This window comes from Oncorhynchus clarkii, chromosome 3, assembly GCF_045791955.1.
Source record: "Oncorhynchus clarkii lewisi isolate Uvic-CL-2024 chromosome 3, UVic_Ocla_1.0, whole genome shotgun sequence".
NCBI lineage: Eukaryota > Metazoa > Chordata > Actinopteri > Salmoniformes > Salmonidae > Oncorhynchus > Oncorhynchus clarkii.
This window is the reverse complement of record NC_092149.1, coordinates 1,419,801-1,441,321: the sequence shown is the minus strand read 5'-3', so window position 1 is coordinate 1,441,321 and position 21,521 is coordinate 1,419,801. Positions and strand designations below refer to the sequence as shown.

Here is a 21,521-nt window from a genome sequence, read left to right as displayed (position 1 = left end):
TATACTGGCTTCACACAGAGAATTATGATCCAAAACATTTCAACATGTTGTTTGTTGTCCAGCATTCTGTCAGCCATGGCTCAATTACGCCATCAACTGACCACTTGGTTTTACTGCAGCGTGATCTTCTGTCCTATTGGCTGGTCAGTGATGGTGCTGCAGACTAGTCCTCTATTCATTGGCCATATTTGCATATTTCCAAGTAATTTGCATGTATGTAAAGAGAGAGTAACTAGTCCATAGCAGGTTTCAAATCAAAATCTAATTTTATTTGTCACATGCGCCGAACACAACATGTGAAATGTTTACAAGCCATTAACCAACAATGCAATTTAAAGAAAAATAAGTGTTACGAAAGTATTTACTAAAATGAACTGAAGTAAAAACTAAATAAATAAGAAAATACATTTTCACAATGTTATAACAAAAATACATATATTTCTAACATTCAATTAAATCAACTGTGATAATTCAAGTATATGAAAATACTATAAATAAACACCAGTCAGTAAAGTGTCTTAGTTGGCCATTGGACTCTGGTCTAAAGTAGTGCACTACGTAGGGAATAGGGCTCTGGTCTAAAGTAGTGCACTATATAGGGAATAGGGCTCTGGTCTAAAGTAGTGCACTATACAGGGAATAGGGCTCTGGTCTAAAGTAGTGCACTACATAGGGAATAGGGCTCTGGTCTAAAGTAGTGCACTATGTAGGGAATAGGGCTCTGGTTTAAAGTAGTGCGCTATATAGGGAATAGGCCTCTGGTCTAAAGTAGTGCACTATATAGGGAATAGGCCTCTGGTCTAAAGTAGTGCACTACGTAGGGAATAGGGCTCTGGTCTAAAGTAGTGCTCTATGTAGGGAATAGGGCTCTGGTCTAAAGTAGTGCACTATGTAGGGAATAGGATGCCATTTTAGACATTAGTTTAAACATAGGTCCAGTGTTGTTAATGACAGCAGCGGCTACCAATACTTGTTAGCCCGTTAAAATACCCATTTGTCATGAAGTCCATTTGCCAACCCAACGAGGTTCTGTTCACAGCGGTGTGTAACATATCACCCTGGTCTGGAGAGTGAGGTTGTTCTCTCTAACCGTGGAACTTTGTCTGAACATTTAGATATATTTTTACTGCATTGTTAGCTCTACTGTAGTTTTCCTATCTATGTGAGGTCACTGTACATTCATTTAATGTATATACGTTCATAATCCTAGACTATCTACGTGCAAAGAAATATCCATTGTGTTTAAAACGTCAAAGAAACTCTCGTTTAAATATGAAAAACCATTGAACCTTCCATAAGAGAATGCTGTGACAGATTCCCTGGAATAACCTTCCATAAGAGAATGCTGTGACAGATTCCCTGGAATAACCTTCCATAAGAGAATGCTGTGACAGATTCCCTGGAGAACCTTCCATAAGAGAATGCTGTGACAGATTCCCTGGAGAACCTTCCATAAGAGAATGCTGTGACAGATTCCCTGGAGAACCTTCCATAAGAGAATGCTGTGATAGATTCCTAGAGAACCTCCCATATGAGAATGCTGTGACAGATTCCTGGAGAACCTTCCATAAGAGAATGCTGTGACAGATTCCCTGGAAGAACCTTCCGTAAGAGAATGTCCTGATAGCTTCCTGGAGAACCTCCCGTAAGAGAATGTTCTGATAGATTCCTGGAGAACCTCCCATATGAGAATGCTGTGACAGATTCCTGGAGAACCTTCCATAAGAGAATGCTGTGACAGATTCCCTGGAAGAACCTTCCGTAAGAGAATGTCCTGATAGCTTCCTGGAGAACCTCCCGTAAGAGAATGTTCTGATAGCTTCCTGGAGAACCTCCCATATGAGAATGCTGTGACAGATTCCTGGAGAACCTCCCATATGAGAATGCTGTGACAGATTCCTGGAGAACCTTCCATTAGAGAATGCTGTGACAGATTCCTGGAGAACCTCCCATATGAGAATGCTGTGACAGATTCCTGGAGAACCTTCCATTAGAGAATGCTGTGACAGATTCCTGGAGAACCTCCCATATGAGAATGCTGTGACAGATTCCTGGAGAACCTCCCATATGAGAATGCTGTGACAGATTCCCTGGAAGAACCTTCCATTAGAGAATGCTGTGACAGATTCCTGGAGAACCTCCCATATGAGAATGCTGTGACAGATTCCTGGAGAACCTCCCATATGAGAATGCTGTGACAGATTCCTGGAGAACCTCCCATATGAGAATGTTGTGACAGATTCCTGGAGAACCTCCCATATGAGAATGCTGTGATAGATTCCTGGAGAACCTCCCATATGAGAATGCTGTGACAGATTCCTGGAGAACCTCCCATATGAGAATGCTGTGATAGATTCCTGGAGAACCTCCCATATGAGAATGCTGTGATAGATTCCTGGAGAACCTCCCATATGAGAATGCTGTGACAGATTCCTGGAGAACCTTCCATTAGAGAATGCTGTGACAGATTCCTGGAGAACCTTCCATAAGAGAATGTCCTGATAGCTTCCTGGAGAACCTCCCGTAAGAGAATGTTCTGATAGATTCCTGGAGAACCTCCCATATGAGAATGCTCTGACAGATTCCTGGAGAACCTCCCATTAGAGAATGCTCTGACAGATTCCTGGAGAACCTCCCATATGAGAATGCTGTGACAGATTCCTGGAGAACCTTCCATTAGAGAATGCTGTGACAGATTCCTGGAGAACCTCCCATATGAGAATGCTGTGACAGATTCCTGGAGAACCTTCCATTAGAGAATGCTGTGACAGATTCCTGGAGAACCTCCCATATGAGAATGCTGTGACAGATTCCTGGAGAACCTCCCATATGAGAATGCTGTGACAGATTCCCTGGAAGAACCTTCCATTAGAGAATGCTGTGACAGATTCCTGGAGAACCTCCCATATGAGAATGCTGTGACAGATTCCTGGAGAACCTCCCATATGAGAATGCTGTGACAGATTCCTGGAGAACCTCCCATATGAGAATGTTGTGACAGATTCCTGGAGAACCTCCCATATGAGAATGCTGTGATAGATTCCTGGAGAACCTCCCATATGAGAATGCTGTGACAGATTCCTGGAGAACCTCCCATATGAGAATGCTGTGATAGATTCCTGGAGAACCTCCCATATGAGAATGCTGTGATAGATTCCTGGAGAACCTCCCATATGAGAATGCTGTGACAGATTCCTGGAGAACCTTCCATTAGAGAATGCTGTGACAGATTCCTGGAGAACCTTCCATAAGAGAATGTCCTGATAGCTTCCTGGAGAACCTCCCGTAAGAGAATGTTCTGATAGATTCCTGGAGAACCTCCCATATGAGAATGCTCTGACAGATTCCTGGAGAACCTCCCATTAGAGAATGCTCTGACAGATTCCTGGAGAACCTCCCATTAGAGAATGCTGTGACAGATTCCTGGAGAACCTCCCATATGAGAATGCTGTGACAGATTCCTGGAGAACCTCCCATATGAGAATGCTGTGACAGATTCCTGGATGAACCTCCCATATGAGAATGCTGTGATAGATTCCTGGAGAACCTTCCATTAGAGAATGCTGTGACAGATTCCTGGAGAACCTTCCATTAGAGAATGTTGTGACAGATTCCTGGAGAACCTCCCATATGAGAATGCTGTGATAGATTCCCTGGAAGAACCTTCCGTAAGAGAATGCTGTGACAGATTCCTGGAGAACCTTCCATTAGAGAATGCTGTGATAGATTCCCTGGAAGAACCTTCCGTAAGAGAATGTTGTGACAGATTCCCTGGAAGAACCTTCCGTAAGAGAATGTTGTGACAGATTCCCTGGAAGAACCTTCCATAAGAGAATGTTGTGACAGATTCCTGGAGAACCTCCCATTAGAGAATGTTCTGATAGATTCCTGGAGAACCTTCCATTAGAGAATGTTGTGATAGATTCCTGGAGAACCTTCCATTAGAGAATGTTGTGATAGATTCCTGGAGAACCTTCCATTAGAGAATGCTGTGACAGATTCCTGGATGAACCTCCCATTAGAGAATGCTGTGACAGATTCCTGGAGAACCTTCCATTAGAGAATGTTGTGATAGATTCCTGGAGAACCTTCCATTAGAGAATGTTGTGATAGATTCCTGGAGAACCTTCCATTAGAGAATGCTGTGATAGATTCCTGGATGAACCTCCCATATGAGAATGCTGAATGCATACTACATACAGTGTGTAGCAGCAGATCATTTCCATAGCAAATACCATCCGCATTTCATATGGAGGACGACATTTTGTAGCTTTTATATGTAATTCACACTACATATGCACCCTAAATAGCACCCTAAATAGCATCCTATATAGCATCCTAAATGTCATCCTATATAGCATCCTAAATGGCACGCAACCTACATCTATCATAGACCTTTGTATCCAATCAATATCCTCCTGGACATTAACGTTGGCCTCAATCCCTCAGTAGGGAAACCTTTCTGTGGAAGGATCAATGATCGCAGTCTTTCTGATGATATATTAATAACCCTCGTGTTTCTATTGATCGTCGACTTGACAGCAGCAACATTCTTTATGGGCATGGAGGAGGGTTGTGATGCCCTCTATGGAACCTGGTCACCAGGGAGGGTTGGGAGGAGGGTTGTGATGCCCTCTATGGAGCCTGGTCATCAGGGAGGGTTGTGATGAGGGTTGTGATGCCCTCTATGAAGCCTGGTCACCAGGGAGGGTTGTGATGCCCTCTATGGAGCCTGGTCACCAGGGAGGGTTGTGATGCCCTCTATGGAGCCTGGTCACCAGGGAGGGTTGTGATGCCCTCTATGAAGCCTGGTCACCAAGGAGGGTTGTGATGCCCTCTATGAAGCCTGGTCACCAAGGAGGGTTGTGATGCCCTCTATGAAGCCTGGTCATCAGGGAGGGTTGTGATGCCCTCTATGAAGCCTGGTCATCAGGGAGGGTTGTGATGCCCTCTATGAAGCCTGGTCACCAGGGAGGGTTGTGATGCCCTCTATAAAACCTGGTCACCGGGGAGGGTTCTGATTCCCAGCTGCCATGTGGGAGGTTTGTCTGGGCTGGTTGCCATGTGGGAGGTTTGTCTGGGCTGGTTGCCATGTGGGAGGTTTGTCTGGGCTGGTTGCCATGTGGGAGGTTTGTCTGGGCTGGTTGCCATGTGGGAGGTTTGTCTGGGCTGGCTGCCATGTGGGAGGTTTGTCTGGGCTGGTTGCCATGTGGGAGGTTTGTCTGGGCTGGTTGCCATGTGGGAGGTTTGTCTGGGCCGGTTGCCATGTGGGAGGTTTGTCTGGGCCGGTTGCCATGTGGGAGGTTTGTCTGGGCTGGTTGCCATGTGGGAGGTTTGTCTGGGCCGGCTGCCATGTGGGAGGTTTGTCTGGGCTGGTTGCCATGTGGGAGGTTTGTCTGGGCTGGTTGCCATGTGGGAGGTTTGTCTGGGCTGGTTGCCATGTGGGAGGTTTGTCTGGGCCGGTTGCCATGTGGGAGGTTTGTCTGGGCCGGTTGCCATGTGGGAGGTTTGTCTGGGCTGGTTGCCATGTGGGAGGTTTGTCTGGGCCGGCTGCCATGTGGGAGGTTTGTCTGGGCTGGTTGCCATGTGGGAGGTTTGTCTGGGCTGGTTGCCATGTGGGAGGTTTGTCTGGGCTGGTTGCCATGTGGGAGGTTTGTCTGGGCTGGTTGCCATGTGGGAGGTTTGTCTGGGCTGGTTGCCATGTGGGAGGTTTGTCTGGGCTGGTTGCCATGTGGGAGGTTTGTCTGGGCTGGTTGCCATGTGGGAGGTTTGTCTGGGCTGGTTGCCATGTGGGAGGTTTGTCTGGGCCGGTTGCCATGTGGGAGGTTTGTCTGGGCTGGCTGCCATGTGGGAGGTTTGTCTGGGCTGGTTGCCATGTGGGAGGTTCGTCTGGGCTGGTTGGTGTAGGATGATATAGTCCCTGATCATGTAGTCGACACAGTCCTCTGATTGGCCCTTCCTGCAGGCAACAATAGCAGAAGTGTTATTATCAAACAGACAGAAAGTTGACCGGTGCTTTCAAGTTTTTCCCCATTTCATTGCTCAAAGTATTGGATCTTGTCTGGTTCTAATTATCTTGATAGAAGAACATGAATGGAAAAAGGGAAAGTAGCAGGATAATGGCCATTGTCTAAATTAACCATTACAGCAGCATGCAGGCAGGTGCTGCTAAGCTCGGCCAGGGAAGAGTAGTTACCAGTCAGGTGCTGCTAAGCTCAGCCAGGGAAGAGTAGTTACCAGTCAGGTGCTGCTAAGCTCAGCCAGGGAAGAGTAGTTTCCAGTCAGGTGCTGCTAAGCTAGGCCAGAGAAGAGTAGTTACCAGTCAGGTGCTGCTAAGCTCAGCCAGGGAAGAGTAGTTACCAGTCAGGTGCTGCTAAGCTCAGCCAGGGAAGAGTAGTTACCAGGCAGGTGCTGCTAAGCTCAGCCAGAGAAGAGTAGTTACCAGTCAGGTGCTGCTAAGCTCAGCCAGAGAAGAGTAGTTACCAGTCAGGTGCTGCTAAGCTCAGCCAGGGAAGAGTAGTTACCAGTCAGGTGCTGCTAAGCTAGGCCAGAGAAGAGTAGTTACCAGTCAGGTGCTGCTAAGCTCAGCCAGAGAAGAGTAGTTACCAGTCAGGTGCTGCTAAGCTCAGCCAGGGAAGAGTAGTTACCAGTCAGGTGCTGCTAAGCTAGGCCAGAGAAGAGTAGTTACCAGTCAGGTGCTGCTAAGCTCAGCCAGGGAAGAGTAGTTACCAGTCAGGTGCTGCTAAGCTCAGCCAGGGAAGAGTAGTTACCAGGCAGGTGCTGCTAAGCTCAGCCAGGGAAGAGTAGTTACCAATCAGGTGTTGCTAAGCTCAGCCAGAGAAGAGTAGTTACCAGTCAGGTGCGGCTAAGCTAGGCCAGGGAAGAGTAGTTACCAGTCAGGTGCTGCTAAGCTCAGCCAGAGAAGAGTAGTTACCAGTCAGGTGCTGCTAAGCTCAGCCAGGGAAGAGTAGTTACCAGTCAGGTGCTGCTAAGCTAGGCCAGGGAAGAGTAGTTACCAGTCAGGTGCGGCTAAGCTCGGCCAGGGAAGGGTAGTTACCAGTCAGGTGCTGCTAAGCTCGGCCAGGGAAGAGTAGTTACCAGTCAGGTGCTGCTAAGCTCGGCCAGGGAAGAGTAGTTACCAGTCAGGTGCTGCTAAGCTCAGCCAGGGAAGAGTAGTTACCAGTCAGGTGCTGCTAAGCTAGGCCAGGGAAGAGTAGTTACCAGTCAGGTGCTGCTAAGCTCAGCCAGAGAAGAGTAGTTACCAGTCAGGTGCTGCTAAGCTAGGCCAGAGAAGAGTAGTTACCAGTCAGGTGCTGCTAAGCTCAGCCAGAGAAGAGTAGTTACCAGTCAGGTGCTGCTAAGCTCAGCCAGGGAAGAGTAGTTACCAGTCAGGTGCTGCTAAGCTAGGCCAGGGAAGAGTAGTTACCAGTCAGGTGCTGCTAAGCTCAGCCAGAGAAGAGTAGTTACCAGTCAGGTGCTGCTAAGCTAGGCCAGGGAAGAGTAGTTACCAGTCAGGTGCTGCTAAGCTCAGCCAGAGAAGAGTAGTTACCAGTCAGGTGCTGCTAAGCTCAGCCAGAGAAGAGTAGTTACCAGTCAGGTGCTGCTAAGCTAGGCCAGGGAAGAGTAGTTACCAGTCAGGTGCTGCTAAGCTAGGCCAGGGAAGAGTAGTTACCAGTCAGGTGCGGCTAAGCTCGGCCAGGGAAGAGTAGTTACCAATCAGGTGCTGCTAAGCTCAGCCAGGGAAGAGTAGTTACCAGTCAGGTGCTGCTAAGCTAGGCCAGGGAAGAGTAGTTACCAGTCAGGTGCGGCTAAGCTCGGCCAGGGAAGGGTAGTTACCAGTCAGGTGCTGCTAAGCTCGGCCAGGGAAGAGTAGTTACCAGTCAGGTGCTGCTAAGCTCGGCCAGGGAAGAGTAGTTACCAGTCAGGTGCTGCTAAGCTCAGCCAGGGAAGAGTAGTTACCAGTCAGGTGCTGCTAAGCTAGGCCAGGGAAGAGTAGTTACCAGTCAGGTGCAGCTAAGCTCGGCCAGGGAAGAGTAGTTACCAGTCAGGTGCTGCTAAGCTAGGCCAGGGAAGAGTAGTTACCAGTCAGGTGCTGCTAAGCTCAGCCAGGGAAGAGTAGTTACCAGTCAGGTGCTGCTAAGCTCAGCCAGGGAAGAGTAGTTACCAGTCAGGTGCTGCTAAGCTAGGCCAGGGAAGAGTAGTTACCAGTCAGGTGCTGCTAAGCTCAGCCAGGGAAGAGTAGTTACCAGTCAGGTGCTGCTAAGCTAGGCCAGGGAAGAGTAGTTACCAGTCAGGTGCAGCTAAGCTAGGCCAGGGAAGAGTAGTTACCAGTCAGGTGCTGCTAAACTCAGCCAGGGAAGAGTAGTTACCAGTCAGGTGCTGCTAAGCTCGGCCAGGGAAGGGTAGTTACCAGTCAGGTGCTGCTAAGCTCAGCCAGGGAAGAGTAGTTACCAGAGTCAGTACAGCTCACACAGAGGAACGTTCTCCCTTTCAGAGTTCTGAATGATCCACTCAATAGCATCCCAACCCTATAGAGACAGTAACACACAGAGAAGATCTTAGGTAGAGCATCCCAACCCTATAGAGACAGTAACACACAGAGAAGATCTTAGATAGAGCATCCCAACCCTATAGAGAGAGTAACACACAGAGAAGATATTAGATAGAGCATCCCAACCCTATAGAGACAGTAACACACAGAGAAGATCTTAGATAGAGCATCCCAACCCTATAGAGACAGTAACACACAGAGAAGATCTTAGATAGAGCATCCCAACCCTATAGAGACAGTAACACACAGAGAAGATCTTAGATAGAGCATCCCAACCCTATAGAGACAGTAACACACAGAGAAGATCTTAGATAGAGCATCCCAACCCTATAGAGACAGTAACACACAGAGAAGATCTTAGGTAGAGCATCCCAACTCCTTTCAGAGAAAACATGGTCGAGGTCAGCCACACAGAGATGTCTAATGACCGTGGACCGTCTCTCTTCACAGTCAGGGAAAGCATAGAGGCTAAAAGCTGCATGCAGAACACGCTCAGGGATTGTTACATCAGTATCGCTTAAGGAGATTCTGTAGAGTAACTTATTACAACAGCACCTTTCTGGCGTTAGCTGACATTCTGAGGGCCATCATTCCCTCCAGGTAACTGCTCAAACTGACTCCTTTTACTGTGATGATGGCCTCCTGGGTCAGAACAGTACTGAGAGGGACAGAGGAGGGGTGGAGGGGGGAACAAGATAGTTGCAGTACAAGTTAATATTCATTTGTAAATGAGGTAAGTGGAAACGACACATACCAGGTTGTTATAAATGTGTCATAATGTGTTATCCTGCTAGTTTGTAATGTGTTATCCTGCTAGGTTGTAATGTGTTATCCTGCTAGGTTGTAATGTGTTATCCTGCTAGGTTGTAATGTGTTATCCTGCTAGGTTGTAATGTGTTATCATGCTAGGTTGTAATGTGTTATCATGCTAGGTTGTAATGCGTTATCATGCTAGGTTGTAATGTGTTATCCTGCTAGGTTGTAATGTGTTATCATGCTAGCTTGTAATGTGTTATCATGCTAGGTTGTAATGTATTATCCTGCTAGGTTATAATGTGTTATAATGTGTTATCATGCTAGCTTGTAATGTGTTATCATGATAGGTTGTAATGTGTTACCCTGCTAGGTTGTAATGTGTTATCATGCTAGGTTGTAATGTGTTACCCTGCTAGGTTGTAATGTGTTATCATGCTAGGTTGTAATGTGTTATCATGCTAGGTTGTAATGTGTTATCATGCTAGCTTGTAATGTGTTATCATGCTAGGTTGTAATGTGTTATCCTGCTAGGTTGTAATGTGTTATCCTGCTAGGTTGTAATGTGTTATCCTGCTAGGTTGTAATGTGTTATCGTGCTAGGTTGTAATGTGTTATCATGCTAGGTTGTAATGTGTTATCCTGCTAGGTTGTAATGTGTTATCCTGCTAGGTTGGGGCTTTCTTTCTACTTACACCTCTGGGTTGTCTGGATGAGGTCTGTAAACCAGTCTTTCATCCACTGACACCAGATTGGTTAGAGTTATCTGCGGGACGAAGAAGAAGACAATCATTTGTATGAAACGTTCATGAAGATACCAACAACAACAGAAACCTGATGATACAAGAGAAGGGGACCGCTTTCCACTCACATTGGTTGAATAAAGCTCCATCTTTTTCTCCTCGGGATCCACGATGGAGTGCTCCTTGACGTACGTCTGGGTATGACCGGTCCCCAAGATCTACAAGAGAAGCATTCAGGTCAGTCTATATACACACACACACTCTAGAAGCATTCAGGTCAGTCTATATATACACACACACACTCTAGAAGCATTCAGGTCAGTCTATATACACACACACACTCTAGAAGCATTCAGGTCAGTCTATATATACACACTCTAGAAGCATTCAGATCAGTCTATATATACACACACACTCTAGAAGCATTCAGGTCAGTCTATATATACACACTCTAGAAGCATTCAGGTCAGTCTATATATACACACTCTAGAAGCATTCAGGTCAGTCTATATATACACACTCTAGAAGCATTCAGGTCAGTCTATATATACACACTAGAAGCATTCAGGTCAGTCTATATATACACACTAGAAGCATTCAGGTCAGTCTATATATACACACTCTAGAAGCATTCAGGTCAGTCTATATATACACACTCTAGAAGCATTCAGGTCAGTCTATATACACACACACACACTCTAGAAGCATTCAGGTCAGTCTATATACACACACTCTAGAAGCATTCAGGTCAGTCTATATATACACGCACACTCTAGAAGCATTCAGGTCAGTCTATATACACACACACTCTAGAAGCATTCAGGTCAGTCTATATATACACACTCTAGAAGCATTCAGGTCAGTCTATATACACACACACTCTAGAAGCATTCAGGTCAGTCTATATATACACACACTAGAAGCATTCAGGTCAGTCTATATATACACACACACTCTAGAAGCATTCAGGTCAGTCTATATATACACACACACTCTAGAAGCATTCAGGTCAGTCTATATATACACACTCTAGAAGCATTCAGGTCAGTCTATATATACACACACACTCTAGAAGCATTCAGGTCAGTCTATATATACACACACACTCTAGAAGCATTCAGGTCAGTCTATATATACACACACACTCTAGAAGCATTCAGGTCAGTCTATATATACACACTCTAGAAGCATTCAGGTCAGTCTATATACACACACTCTAGAAGCATTCAGGTCAGTCTATATATACACACTCTAGAAGCATTCAGGTCAGTCTATATATACACTCTCTAGAAGCATTCAGGTCAGTCTATATATACACACACTCTAGAAGCATTCAGGTCAGTCTATATATACACACACACTCTAGAAGCATTCAGGTCAGTCTATATATACACACACACTCTAGAAGCATTCAGGTCAGTCTATATATACACACTCTAGAAGCATTCAGGTCAGTCTATATATATACACACACTCTACCGTTCAACAGTTTGGGGTCACTTAGAAAAGTCCTTGTTTTTGAAATAACATCAAATTGATCAGAAATACAGTGTAGACATTGTTAATGTTGTAAATTACTATTGTAGCTGGAAACGGAAGATTTATTTTAATGGAATCTACATAGGCGTACAGAGGCCCATTATCAGCTACCATCACCCCTGTGTTCCAATGGCACGTTGTGTTAGCTAATACAAGTTGTTCATTTTAAAAGGCTAATTGATCATTAGAAAACCCTTTTGCAATTATGTTAGCACAACTGAAAACTGTTGTTCTGATTAAATAAGCAATAAAACTGTCCTTCTTTAGACTAGTTGAGTATCTGGAGCATCAGCATTTGTGGGTTCGATTACAGACTCAAAATGTCCATAAACAAAGACCTTTCTTCTGAAACTCGTCAGTCTATTATTGTTATAAGAAATGAAGGCTATTCCATGCGAGAAATTGCCAAGAAGCTGAAGATCTCGTACAACGCTGTGTATTACTCCCTTCACAGAACAGCGCAAACTGGCTCTAACCAGAATAGAAACAGGAGTGGGAGGCCTCGGTGCACAACTGAACAAGAGGACAAGTACATTAGTGTCTAGTTTGAGAAGCAGACTCCTCACAAGTCCTCAACTGGCAGCTTCATTAAATAGTACCCGCAAAACACCAGTCTCAACGTCAACAGTGAAGAGGCGACTCTGGGATGCTGGCCTTCTAGGCAGAGTTGCAAAGAAAAAGCCTTATCTCAGACTGGCCATTAAATATAAAATATTCAGATGGGCAAAAGAACACAGACACTGAACAGATGAAGATTGGAAAAAAGTGTTATGGACAGATTAATCTATGTTTGAGGTGTTTGGTTTACAAGAAGAACATTCGTGAGATGCAGAAAAAATGAAAAGATGCTGGAGGAGTGCTTGACGGCATCTGTCAAGCATGCTGGAGGCAATGTGATGGTCTGGGGTGTGCTTTGGTGGTGGTAAAGTGGGAGATGTGTACAGGGTAAAAGGAATCTTGAAGAAGGAAGACTATCACTCCATTTTGCAACGCCATGCCATACCCTGTGGACGGTGCTTAATTGGAGCTAATTTACACCTACAACAGGACAATGACCCAAAGCACAGCTCCAAACTATGTGAGAACTATTTAGGGAAGAAGCAGTCAGCTGGTATTCTGTCTATAATGGAGTGGCCAGCAGAGTCACCGGATCTCAACCCTATAGAGCTGTTGTGGGAGCAGCTTGACCGTATGGTACATAAGAAGTGCCCATCAAGCCAATCCAACTTGTGGGAAGTGCTTCAGGAAACATGGGGTGAAATCTCTTCAGATTACCTCAACAAATTGACAACTAGAATGCCAAAGATTCTGCAAGGCTGTAATTGCTGAAAATGGAGGATTCTTTGACGAAAAGCAAAGTTTGAAGCACACAATTATTATTTCAATTAAAAATCATTATTTATAATCTTGTCAACTCATTTCATGTATATTTTTCATGGAAAACGAGGACATTTCTAAGTGACCCTAAACATTTGAACGGTAGTGTATATACATACATACTCAGAGACCAGTTTATAAGGTGTAACACCCCGTTCACAGAAATGGTTCGCTCCTACAGACAGTGAGTCACGTGGCCGTGGCTTGTTTAATAAAGCAGGCGGCCGATCGTCGAGGCATTCAGTTACTGTTTGATCCAACGTTAGAATGGGGCAAAACGAGGGACCTAAACAACTTTGAGAGTGGGATGATCGTCGGTGCCAGGCCCGCCGGGTTCCGGTATCTCAGAAACGGTCGGCATCATGGGGCTTTTACAGGCACGACAGTGTTAAGGGATTTACCGAGAATAGAGAGACTAATAAAAAAACAGACAACAGCTCATTGATGAGAGGTCGGCTGTCCTGTGGGTGAAAACAGCTCATTGATGAGAGGTCGGCAGTCCTGTGGTTGAAAACAGATCATTGATGAGAGGGTGGCAGTCCTGTGGGTGACAACAGCTCATTGATGAGAGGTTGGCAGTCCTGTGGGTGAAAACAGCTCATTGATGAGAGGTCGGCAGTCCTGTGGGTGAAAACAGCTCATTGATGAGAGGGTGGCAGTCCTGTGGGTGACAACAGCTCGGTGATGAGAGGTCGGCAGTCCTGTGGGTGAAAACAGCTCATTGATGAGAGGTCGGCAGTCCTGTGGGTGACAACAGCTCATTGATGAGAGGTCGGCAGTCCTGTGGGTGAAAACAGCTCATTAAAGAGATGCCGGCAGTCCTGTGGGTGAAAACAGCTCATTGATGAGAGGTCGGCAGTCCTGTGGGTGAAAACAGCTTATTGATGAGAGGTCGGCAGTCCTGTGGGTGAAAACAGCTCATTGATGAGAGGTTGGCAGTCCTGTGGGTGAAAACAGCTCATTGATGAGAGGTCGGAAGTCCTGTGGGTGAAAACAGCTCATTGATGAGAGGTCGGCACCACGCTAGACTGTGTTTGTGCTTGGAGAGATAACCCAAGTGTCCAGGTCTAAGAACAACCTCTGTTTCATTGGCTAGGCACAAACAGACTGTACCACCAGACTAGGAGAGAGAGAGAGAGGACTGACAGACTAAAGCAAAGTTCGAGAGAGAGAGAGAGAGCGATAGAGAGAGACAGTGAGAGAGACAGTGAGAGAGAGAGAGAGAGACAGAGAGAGACAGAGAGAGAGAGAGACAGAGAGAGAGACAGAGAGAGAGACAGAGAGAGAGAGACACAGAGCGAGAGAAAGAGACAGACAGACAGACAGACAGCAGCTTACTGACCGCTCGTACGATGCCTGGCAGGCCCCACTCGGTGCTGAGGAGTCTGTGGCTGTGGAGCCGTCCGTCGGTATCCAGGTTCCTGTCCAACACATCCACTCCCACAACATTAGGGTTCATGGGGTTAGGGTACTTCCTCATCGCTGCCTTTATCACCGTCTCCCACGGGTAGCTACAGTCAGAGAGAGAGACAGAGAGACAGAGAGAGAGACAGAGAGAGAGAGAGAGCGATAGAGAGAGACAGTGAGAGAGAGAGACAGAGAGAGAGACAGAGACAGAGAGAGAGCGATAGAGAGAGAGAGACAGAGAGCGATAGAGACAGAGAGCGATAGAGAGAGAGCGATAGAGACAGAGAGAGAGACAGTGAGAGACAGTGAGAGACAGTGAGAGAGAGAGAGAGAGAGAGACAGTGAGAGAGAGACAGAGAGAGACAGAGAGAGACAGAGAGAGACAGAGAGATAGACAGAGAGACAGAGAGAGAGAGACAGAGAGAGACAGAGACAGAGAGAGAGAGAGACAGAGAGACAGAGAGACAGAAACAGAGAGAGAGACAGAGAGGAGGAGGACTGTTAGGGTTCATGGGGTTTCTCATCGTTGCCTTGATCACCGTCTGTCTCTAAGTACAGGATAATCAGTCAGGTCACTAAACATGGTAACACGGTCCTTTGACACACCAAGTTAAACATTGTGAATATGGCCCAATTACTAAAGCAGAATAACAGCCAGGTTAAACATTGTGAATATGGCCCAATTACTAAAGCAGAATAACAGCCAGGTTACTAAACAAGATGAAATGGTCATGCAATGTCATAATCATTAGACCTGTAGTTATCTTCAAAATGGGTTGTTTCAATCATTTATGCCATTTAGCAAATGCTATTATCCAAAGCAACTGGCAGTCATGCAGTCATACATGTTACATGCTACATGCTACATATAGATGAGTCCCGGGAATCAAACCCATTATCCTGGCTTTCTAAGTGCCATGTGCTACCAACTGAACTACACAAACTTAATTGTGGTTCAATTAAGTTTGGTGTTAGAGTATAGTGGGTGATTTTGAATGAACTAGCCCTTTAATCATAAACGTTTGGCCACTATCCCTTTAATCATAAACGTTTGGCCACTATCCCTTTAATCATAAACGTTTGGCCACTATCCCTTTAATCATAAACGTTTGGCCACTATCCCTTTAATCATAAACGTTTAGCCACTATCCCTTTAATCATAAACGTTTGGCCACTACCCCTTTAATCATAAACGTTTGGCCACTATCCCTTTAATCATAAACGTTTGGCCACTACCCCTTTAATCATAAACGTTTGGCCACTATCCCTTTAATCATAAACATTTGGCTACTATTTAATCATAAACGTTTGGCCACTATCCCTTTAATCATAAACGTTTGGCCACTATCCCTTTAATCATAAACGTTTGGCCACTATCCCTTTAATCATAAACGTTTGGCCACTACCCCTTTAATCATAAACGTTTGGCCACTATCCCTTTAATCATAAACATTTGGCTACTATTTAATCATAAACGTTTGGCCACTATCCCTTTAATCATAAACGTTTGGCCACTATCCCTTTAATCATAAACGTTTGGCCACTATCCCTTTAATCATAAACGTTTGGCCACTATCCCTTTAATCATAAACGTGTGGCCACTATCCCTTTAATCATAAACGTTTAGCCACTATCCCTTTAATCATAAACGTTTGGCCACTATCCCTTTAATCATAAACGTGTGGCCACTATCCCTTTAATCATAAACGTTTGGCCACTATCCCTTTAATCATAAACGTTTGGCTACTATTTAATCATAAACGTTTGGCCACTATCCCTTTAATCATAAACGTTTGGCCACTATCCCTTTAATCATAAACGTTTGGCTACTATTTAATCATAAACGTTTGGCTACTATTTAATCATAAACGTTTGGCTACTATTTAATCATAAACGTTTGGCCACTATCCCTTTAATCATAAACGTTTGGCCACTATCCCTTTAATCATAAACGTTTGGCCACTATCCCTTTAATCATAAACGTTTGGCTACTATTTAATCATAAACGTTTGGCCACTATCCCTTTAATCATAAACGTTTGGCCACTATCCCTTTAATCATAAACGTTTAGCCACTATCCCTTTAATCATAAACGTTTGGCCACTATCCCTTTAATCATAAACGTTTGGCTACTATTTAATCATAAACGTTTGGCCACTATCCCTTTAATCATAAACGTTTGGCCACTATCCCTTTAATCATAAACGTTTGGCCACTATCCCTTTAATCATAAACGTTTGGCCACTATCCCTTTAATCATAAACGTTTGGCCACTATCCCTTTAATCATAAACGTTTGGCCACTATCCCTTTAATCATAAACGTTTGGCTACTATTTAATCATAAACGTTTGGCCACTATCCCTTTAATCATAAACGTTTGGCCACTATCCCTTTAATCATAAACGTTTGGCTACTATTTAATCATAAACGTTTGGCCACTATCCCTTTAATCATAAACGTTTGGCCACTATCCCTTTAATCATAAACGTTTAGCCACTATCCCTTTAATCATAAACGTTTGGCCACTATCCCTTTAATCATAAACGTTTGGCTACTATTTAATCATAAACGTTTGGCTACTATTTAATCATAAACGTTTGGCTACTATTTAATCATAAACGTTTGGCCACTATCCCTTTAATCATAAACGTTTGGCTACTATCCCTTTAATCATAAACGTTTGGCCACTATCCCTTTAATCATAAACGTTTGGCCACTATCCCTTTAATCATAAACGTTTGGCCACTATCCCTTTAATCATAAACGTTTAGCCACTATCCCTTTAATCATAAACGTTTGGCCACTATCCCTTTAATCATAAACGTTTGGCTACTATTTAATCATAAACGTTTGGCCACTATCCCTTTAATCATAAACGTTTAGCCACTATCCCTTTAATCATAAACGTTTGGCCACTATCCCTTTAATCATAAACGTTTGGCTACTATCCCTTTAATCATAAACGTTTAGCCACTATCCCTTTAATCATAAACGTTTGGCCACTATCCCTTTAATCATAAACGTTTGGCCACTATCCCTTTAATCATAAACGTTTGGCCACTATCCCTTTAATCATAAACGTTTGGCCACTATCCCTTTAATCATAAACGTTTGGCCACTATCCCTTTAATCATAAACGTTTGGCCGCTATCCCTTTAATCATAAACGTTTAGCTACTATTTAATCATAAACGTTTGGCCGCTATCCCTTTAATCATAAACGTTTGGCCACTATCCCTTTAATCATAAACGTTTGGCTACTATTTAATCATAAACGTTTGGCCACTATCCCTTTAATCATAAACGTTTGGCCACTATCCCTTTAATCATAAACGTTTGGCCACTATCCCTTTAATCATAAACGTTTGGCTACTATTTAATCATAAACGTTTGGCCACTATCCCTTTAATCATAAACGTTTGGCCACTATCCCTTTAATCATAAACGTTTGGCCACTATCCCTTTAATCATAAACGTTTGGCCACTATCCCTTTAATCATAAACGTTTGGCCACTATCCCTTTAATCATAAACGTTTGGCCACTATCCCTTTAATCATAAACGTTTGGCCGATATCCCTTTAATCATAAACGTTTGGCCACTATCCCTTTAATCATAAACGTTTGGCTATTCGTTTCACACAACTGACACCTTGTAGAACAACGTAACAGACATGTTCAAACGTTTGTGTGACAGTGATACTTTGTAAAACTGGTGTTGTGCCGAAAATCACCCCCCTGACAGAATTCTCGCCCCTCTATAATTTCCTTTAATTTTGTGGCTAGAGTCAAATACTTTCTATAGAACAAACTTCACGTTAGGATAGGCAACCGAAATCAATCATTTAATGTATGTGTGTTATATTAAACATAGAGGAGGGAGTAAAATGTTGGCAAGGTAATAAACATTTCAGAACAACTATGGCTGAATTATTATCACGACACTTTAAAAAATATACTGGGTTCAAATTCTGTCAGGTGGGGAGTTTTTCGGCACAACACCGGGACCTCAATAGTAACACTGTATCCCTCACATGCTCAACTGGAGAGGGAACCGTGTAGGATCGCGTCGCTGCTCTGCGCTCATTTCGACAAGCCTCTTAATGTAGACTAACATTTGGAACGATAGAGATTCAAATAAAAGACCACGGTTGTACAAACAAGCAACACTGCATTTAACGGTAGCGGTAAACTAGCCTATCGATATGCTCGGTTTAGAGACTCTTGGCCTACTAACCTGAAAACATGTTCAGTACTCCAGATCTTCATCTTTCCGTTTTCTCTGTCCTTCTCCTTATAGGAGGAGAAATATGTTAGAAATATCGGTTCGTTACAGGCCCATTTTCTACCGGGACATATCCTCCGTGCCTATCATTGTCCGGTGGATCCGGTCCATAGACAACAAGTAGAAACGATAATCACAAATAAAAGGAACTTCAGGTCGTTTCGTTACGACTCAACTAGGCCGGTACGTATAAAGGCTATAAAACACTGAGCAAGATATCCACATACACGGTTCATAGCGCACACAGATCGAGGATGGGGAAATGCTCAGGTAGCCTGTGATGTACAACCAAGATCACAACGGAGAGATCGGTAAAAAAAAAAAAAAAAATACCGGTTACATATTCCCTGTCTCCACTACTGCTGCATTCGACTACAGATCTACGCATGCGCACCATCAAACAGTGTCCGTCATCAGTCCAACGAGTCGCACCGGAGAACCGTTTCCAGCTGCAGTGAAAAGGGTTGCGGTCATTATGTTGCCTCTATAACGGATTTCTCTGTTCCGCCGTTATGTTAACTAGTCTTCTATAGGAACATAACCACGGATATAACAAATATATATTAGGGTTTTTAGTAGCCGAAACTGTGGATCTGTTAGATTACATGACCTTGTATTGAATGTCACAATAAAAGGACCGTATATAGCCCAATCTGTCGACACGGTAAGATAACAAGAATCTTCATTCTCATCAAATACTAGTGCGCAGAGTTTCGGTAGATTTGACTTATTTTACTGGATACAATTAGCTAGCTTGCTAGTTTTTCTTTATTTTATGGCTCAAATTATAGGATGGGGGGTAAAGGGTCCGTGTATGATCAATGAATAGCACATTGCCGTGTTATCACAGTGACGTGGAGGGCCAGTGGGATATGCTAATCATCTATATAGCCTATTCTACCCTACTCAAATATCCAGACATATATTTTTTGTAAAATGCCTATATTTTAATTGGTCATAATGCTTTATTCCCATCAGATTAAATACGGTTTGGGTTCGTGCAGATGCTGCCTAGTTGCGAGTCAGAAGGAGGAGAGGAGGGGAGGGGGGCGTCATATTTAGGCTTCCCTTCAGAGATCATTAAATCACACGGCGTTATCCACGCGCTCTAGGCCAATATACTATATTATTACTACTCTGCTCGCGCACCGTGCAATGACCTGGTTGGATATAAAACATGTCGAGTGTAACATCTAATTGTAGTTTTGAATGAAATAGCATAGGACTACAGATTGGATTCCGGTTAACGGGCGGACAGTCAGACCGACGGAGTCAAAAAGCTGCTGACATGCTCACGGGTTTTGTGCGTCGCTAGAATAGAGGACCATTCGACTTTCACGTCACGGAACAGAACAGTTGAGGCGCAGTGTCGCCCCCCGACATCCTCTCTCCCCCCACCGCGGTCTGTCAGGAACGGATAGATATGGATGGAAGTCTATTTGTTTACTTTTACATCAGAATGTGCGGAAGGACTGTAGATTAATCTTTTAACTTGTGTTGAGAAATGTTGTTGAATAAGAATAGTCTAAATGAAATGGCTTAATTGACTGAATGAAGCCCTGAGTTATTCCAAGAAGCTCTACTGCTCCTATTTCATCCCAGTAATACTGTAGAAGCTGTCAGAGAGGATGACCTCCTCAACAGATGGTGGGGGGGAGCTACGGTAGTGTTCAGTGATAGCTGGATGTTGTTAAACACCTGAGGATGTTTTACTGAGCTCTACTGCTGTCTTCTCTGTGTCTTTCTGCCAGGGGAACAGTTAAACACCCCAGGATGTTTTACTGAACTCTACTGCTGTCTTCTCTGTGTGTCTTTCTGCCAGGGGAACTCAGATACTGGCCTGCAAAGATGGAGCTCACCACACATCTGATAAATGACACCATTAATTTATATAAATGGGCCCTTACCATCGCAGGTAATCCTCACACTCTCCTGTATGTGTGTATGTCTGTGTCAGTCAGTGCCAGTGTGTATCAGTCATTGTCTCTGTGTGTGTGTGTGTGTGTCTGTGTCAGTCAGTGCCAGTGTGTGTCAGTCATTGTCTCTGTGTGTGTGTGTGTGTGTTTGTGTGTGTGTCTGTGTCATTCAGTGCCAGTCTGTGTGTGTGTGTGTGTGTGTGTGTCAGTCATTGTTTGTGTGTGTGTGTGTGTCAGTCATTGTCTCTGTGTGTGTGTGTGTCATTCAGTGCCAGTGTTTGTGTGTGTGTGTGTGTGTGTGTGTCATTCAGTGCCTGTGTGTGTGTGTGTGTGTGTGTGTGTGTGTGTGTGTGTGTGTGTGTGTGTGTGTGTGTGTGTGTGTGTGTCAGTCAGTCATTGAGGTTTCGTCTTGATCTTGGTCTTGATCTTGGTCTTGGTCTTGATCTTGATCTTGGTCTTGGTTTGCGAGAATCTCAAACTCAGATGACAAGTCTCTTTCTCTTTCTATACTGAACAGAAATATAAACGAAACAGGCCACAATTTCAACGATTTTACTGAGTTACAGTTTATAGAAGGAAATTAGTCCCAGCCAATCAGAATGAGTTTTCCCCCAGAAAGGGCTTTATTACAGACAGAAATACCCCCCCCCACCCCCCACCCCAGACGATCCCGCGCAGGTGAAGAAGACGGATGTGGAGGTCCTGGGCTGGCGTGGTTACACCTGGTCTGCGGTTGTGTGGCTGGTTGAACGTTCTGCCAAATTCTCTAAAACAACGTTGTAGGCGGCTTATGGTAGAGAAATGAACATTAAATTCTCTGGCAACAAGCTTTGGTGGACATTCCTGTCGTCAGCATGCCAATTGCACGCTCCCTCAAAACTTGAGACATCTGTGTGTCATTGTGTTGGGTGACAAAAACAGCGCATTTTAGAGTGGCCTTTTATTGTCCCCC

The 21,521-nt window shown here is 44.3% G+C and overlaps 2 protein-coding genes across 2 annotated transcripts in view; one reads left to right on the top strand and one right to left on the bottom strand.

Moving 5' to 3' along the window:
- Window positions 1-8,456: 8,456 nt before the first annotated feature.
- LOC139405617 (PRELI domain containing protein 3A-like) lies at window positions 8,457-18,714 on the bottom strand. Its single transcript, XM_071148026.1, has 6 exons — window positions 18,606-18,714; window positions 14,306-14,474; window positions 10,176-10,265; window positions 10,000-10,070; window positions 9,107-9,209; window positions 8,457-8,528 (listed from the first exon to the last, which is right to left on the bottom strand). Exons 1-6 carry the CDS (start codon window positions 18,635-18,637, stop codon window positions 8,457-8,459), a joined length of 537 nt encoding a protein of 178 aa, XP_071004127.1. The 5' UTR covers window positions 18,638-18,714.
- A 1,787-nt stretch (window positions 18,715-20,501) lies between these two features.
- Window positions 20,502-21,521, top strand: part of LOC139405616 (very long chain fatty acid elongase 4-like) — a 13,511-nt gene continuing 12,491 nt past the window's right edge. Inside the window, exon 1 of the mRNA XM_071148025.1 lies at window positions 20,502-20,568. Within this exon, the coding sequence (XP_071004126.1) occupies window positions 20,502-20,568 (67 nt within the window). The remainder of the gene's footprint in view (window positions 20,569-21,521) is intronic.

Coding starts and splice junctions, on each gene's coding strand:
- LOC139405617 (XM_071148026.1), bottom strand. CDS start 18,637: ATGAAGATCTGGAGTACTGAACATGTTTTCAG. Junction 10,266..14,305: donor TGCCAGGCATCGTACGAGCG/GTCAGTAAGCTG, acceptor CTTCTCTTGTAG/ATCTTGGGGACCGGTCATAC. Junction 9,210..9,999: donor CATCCAGACAACCCAGAGGT/GTAAGTAGAAAG, acceptor TGTCCCTCTCAG/TACTGTTCTGACCCAGGAGG.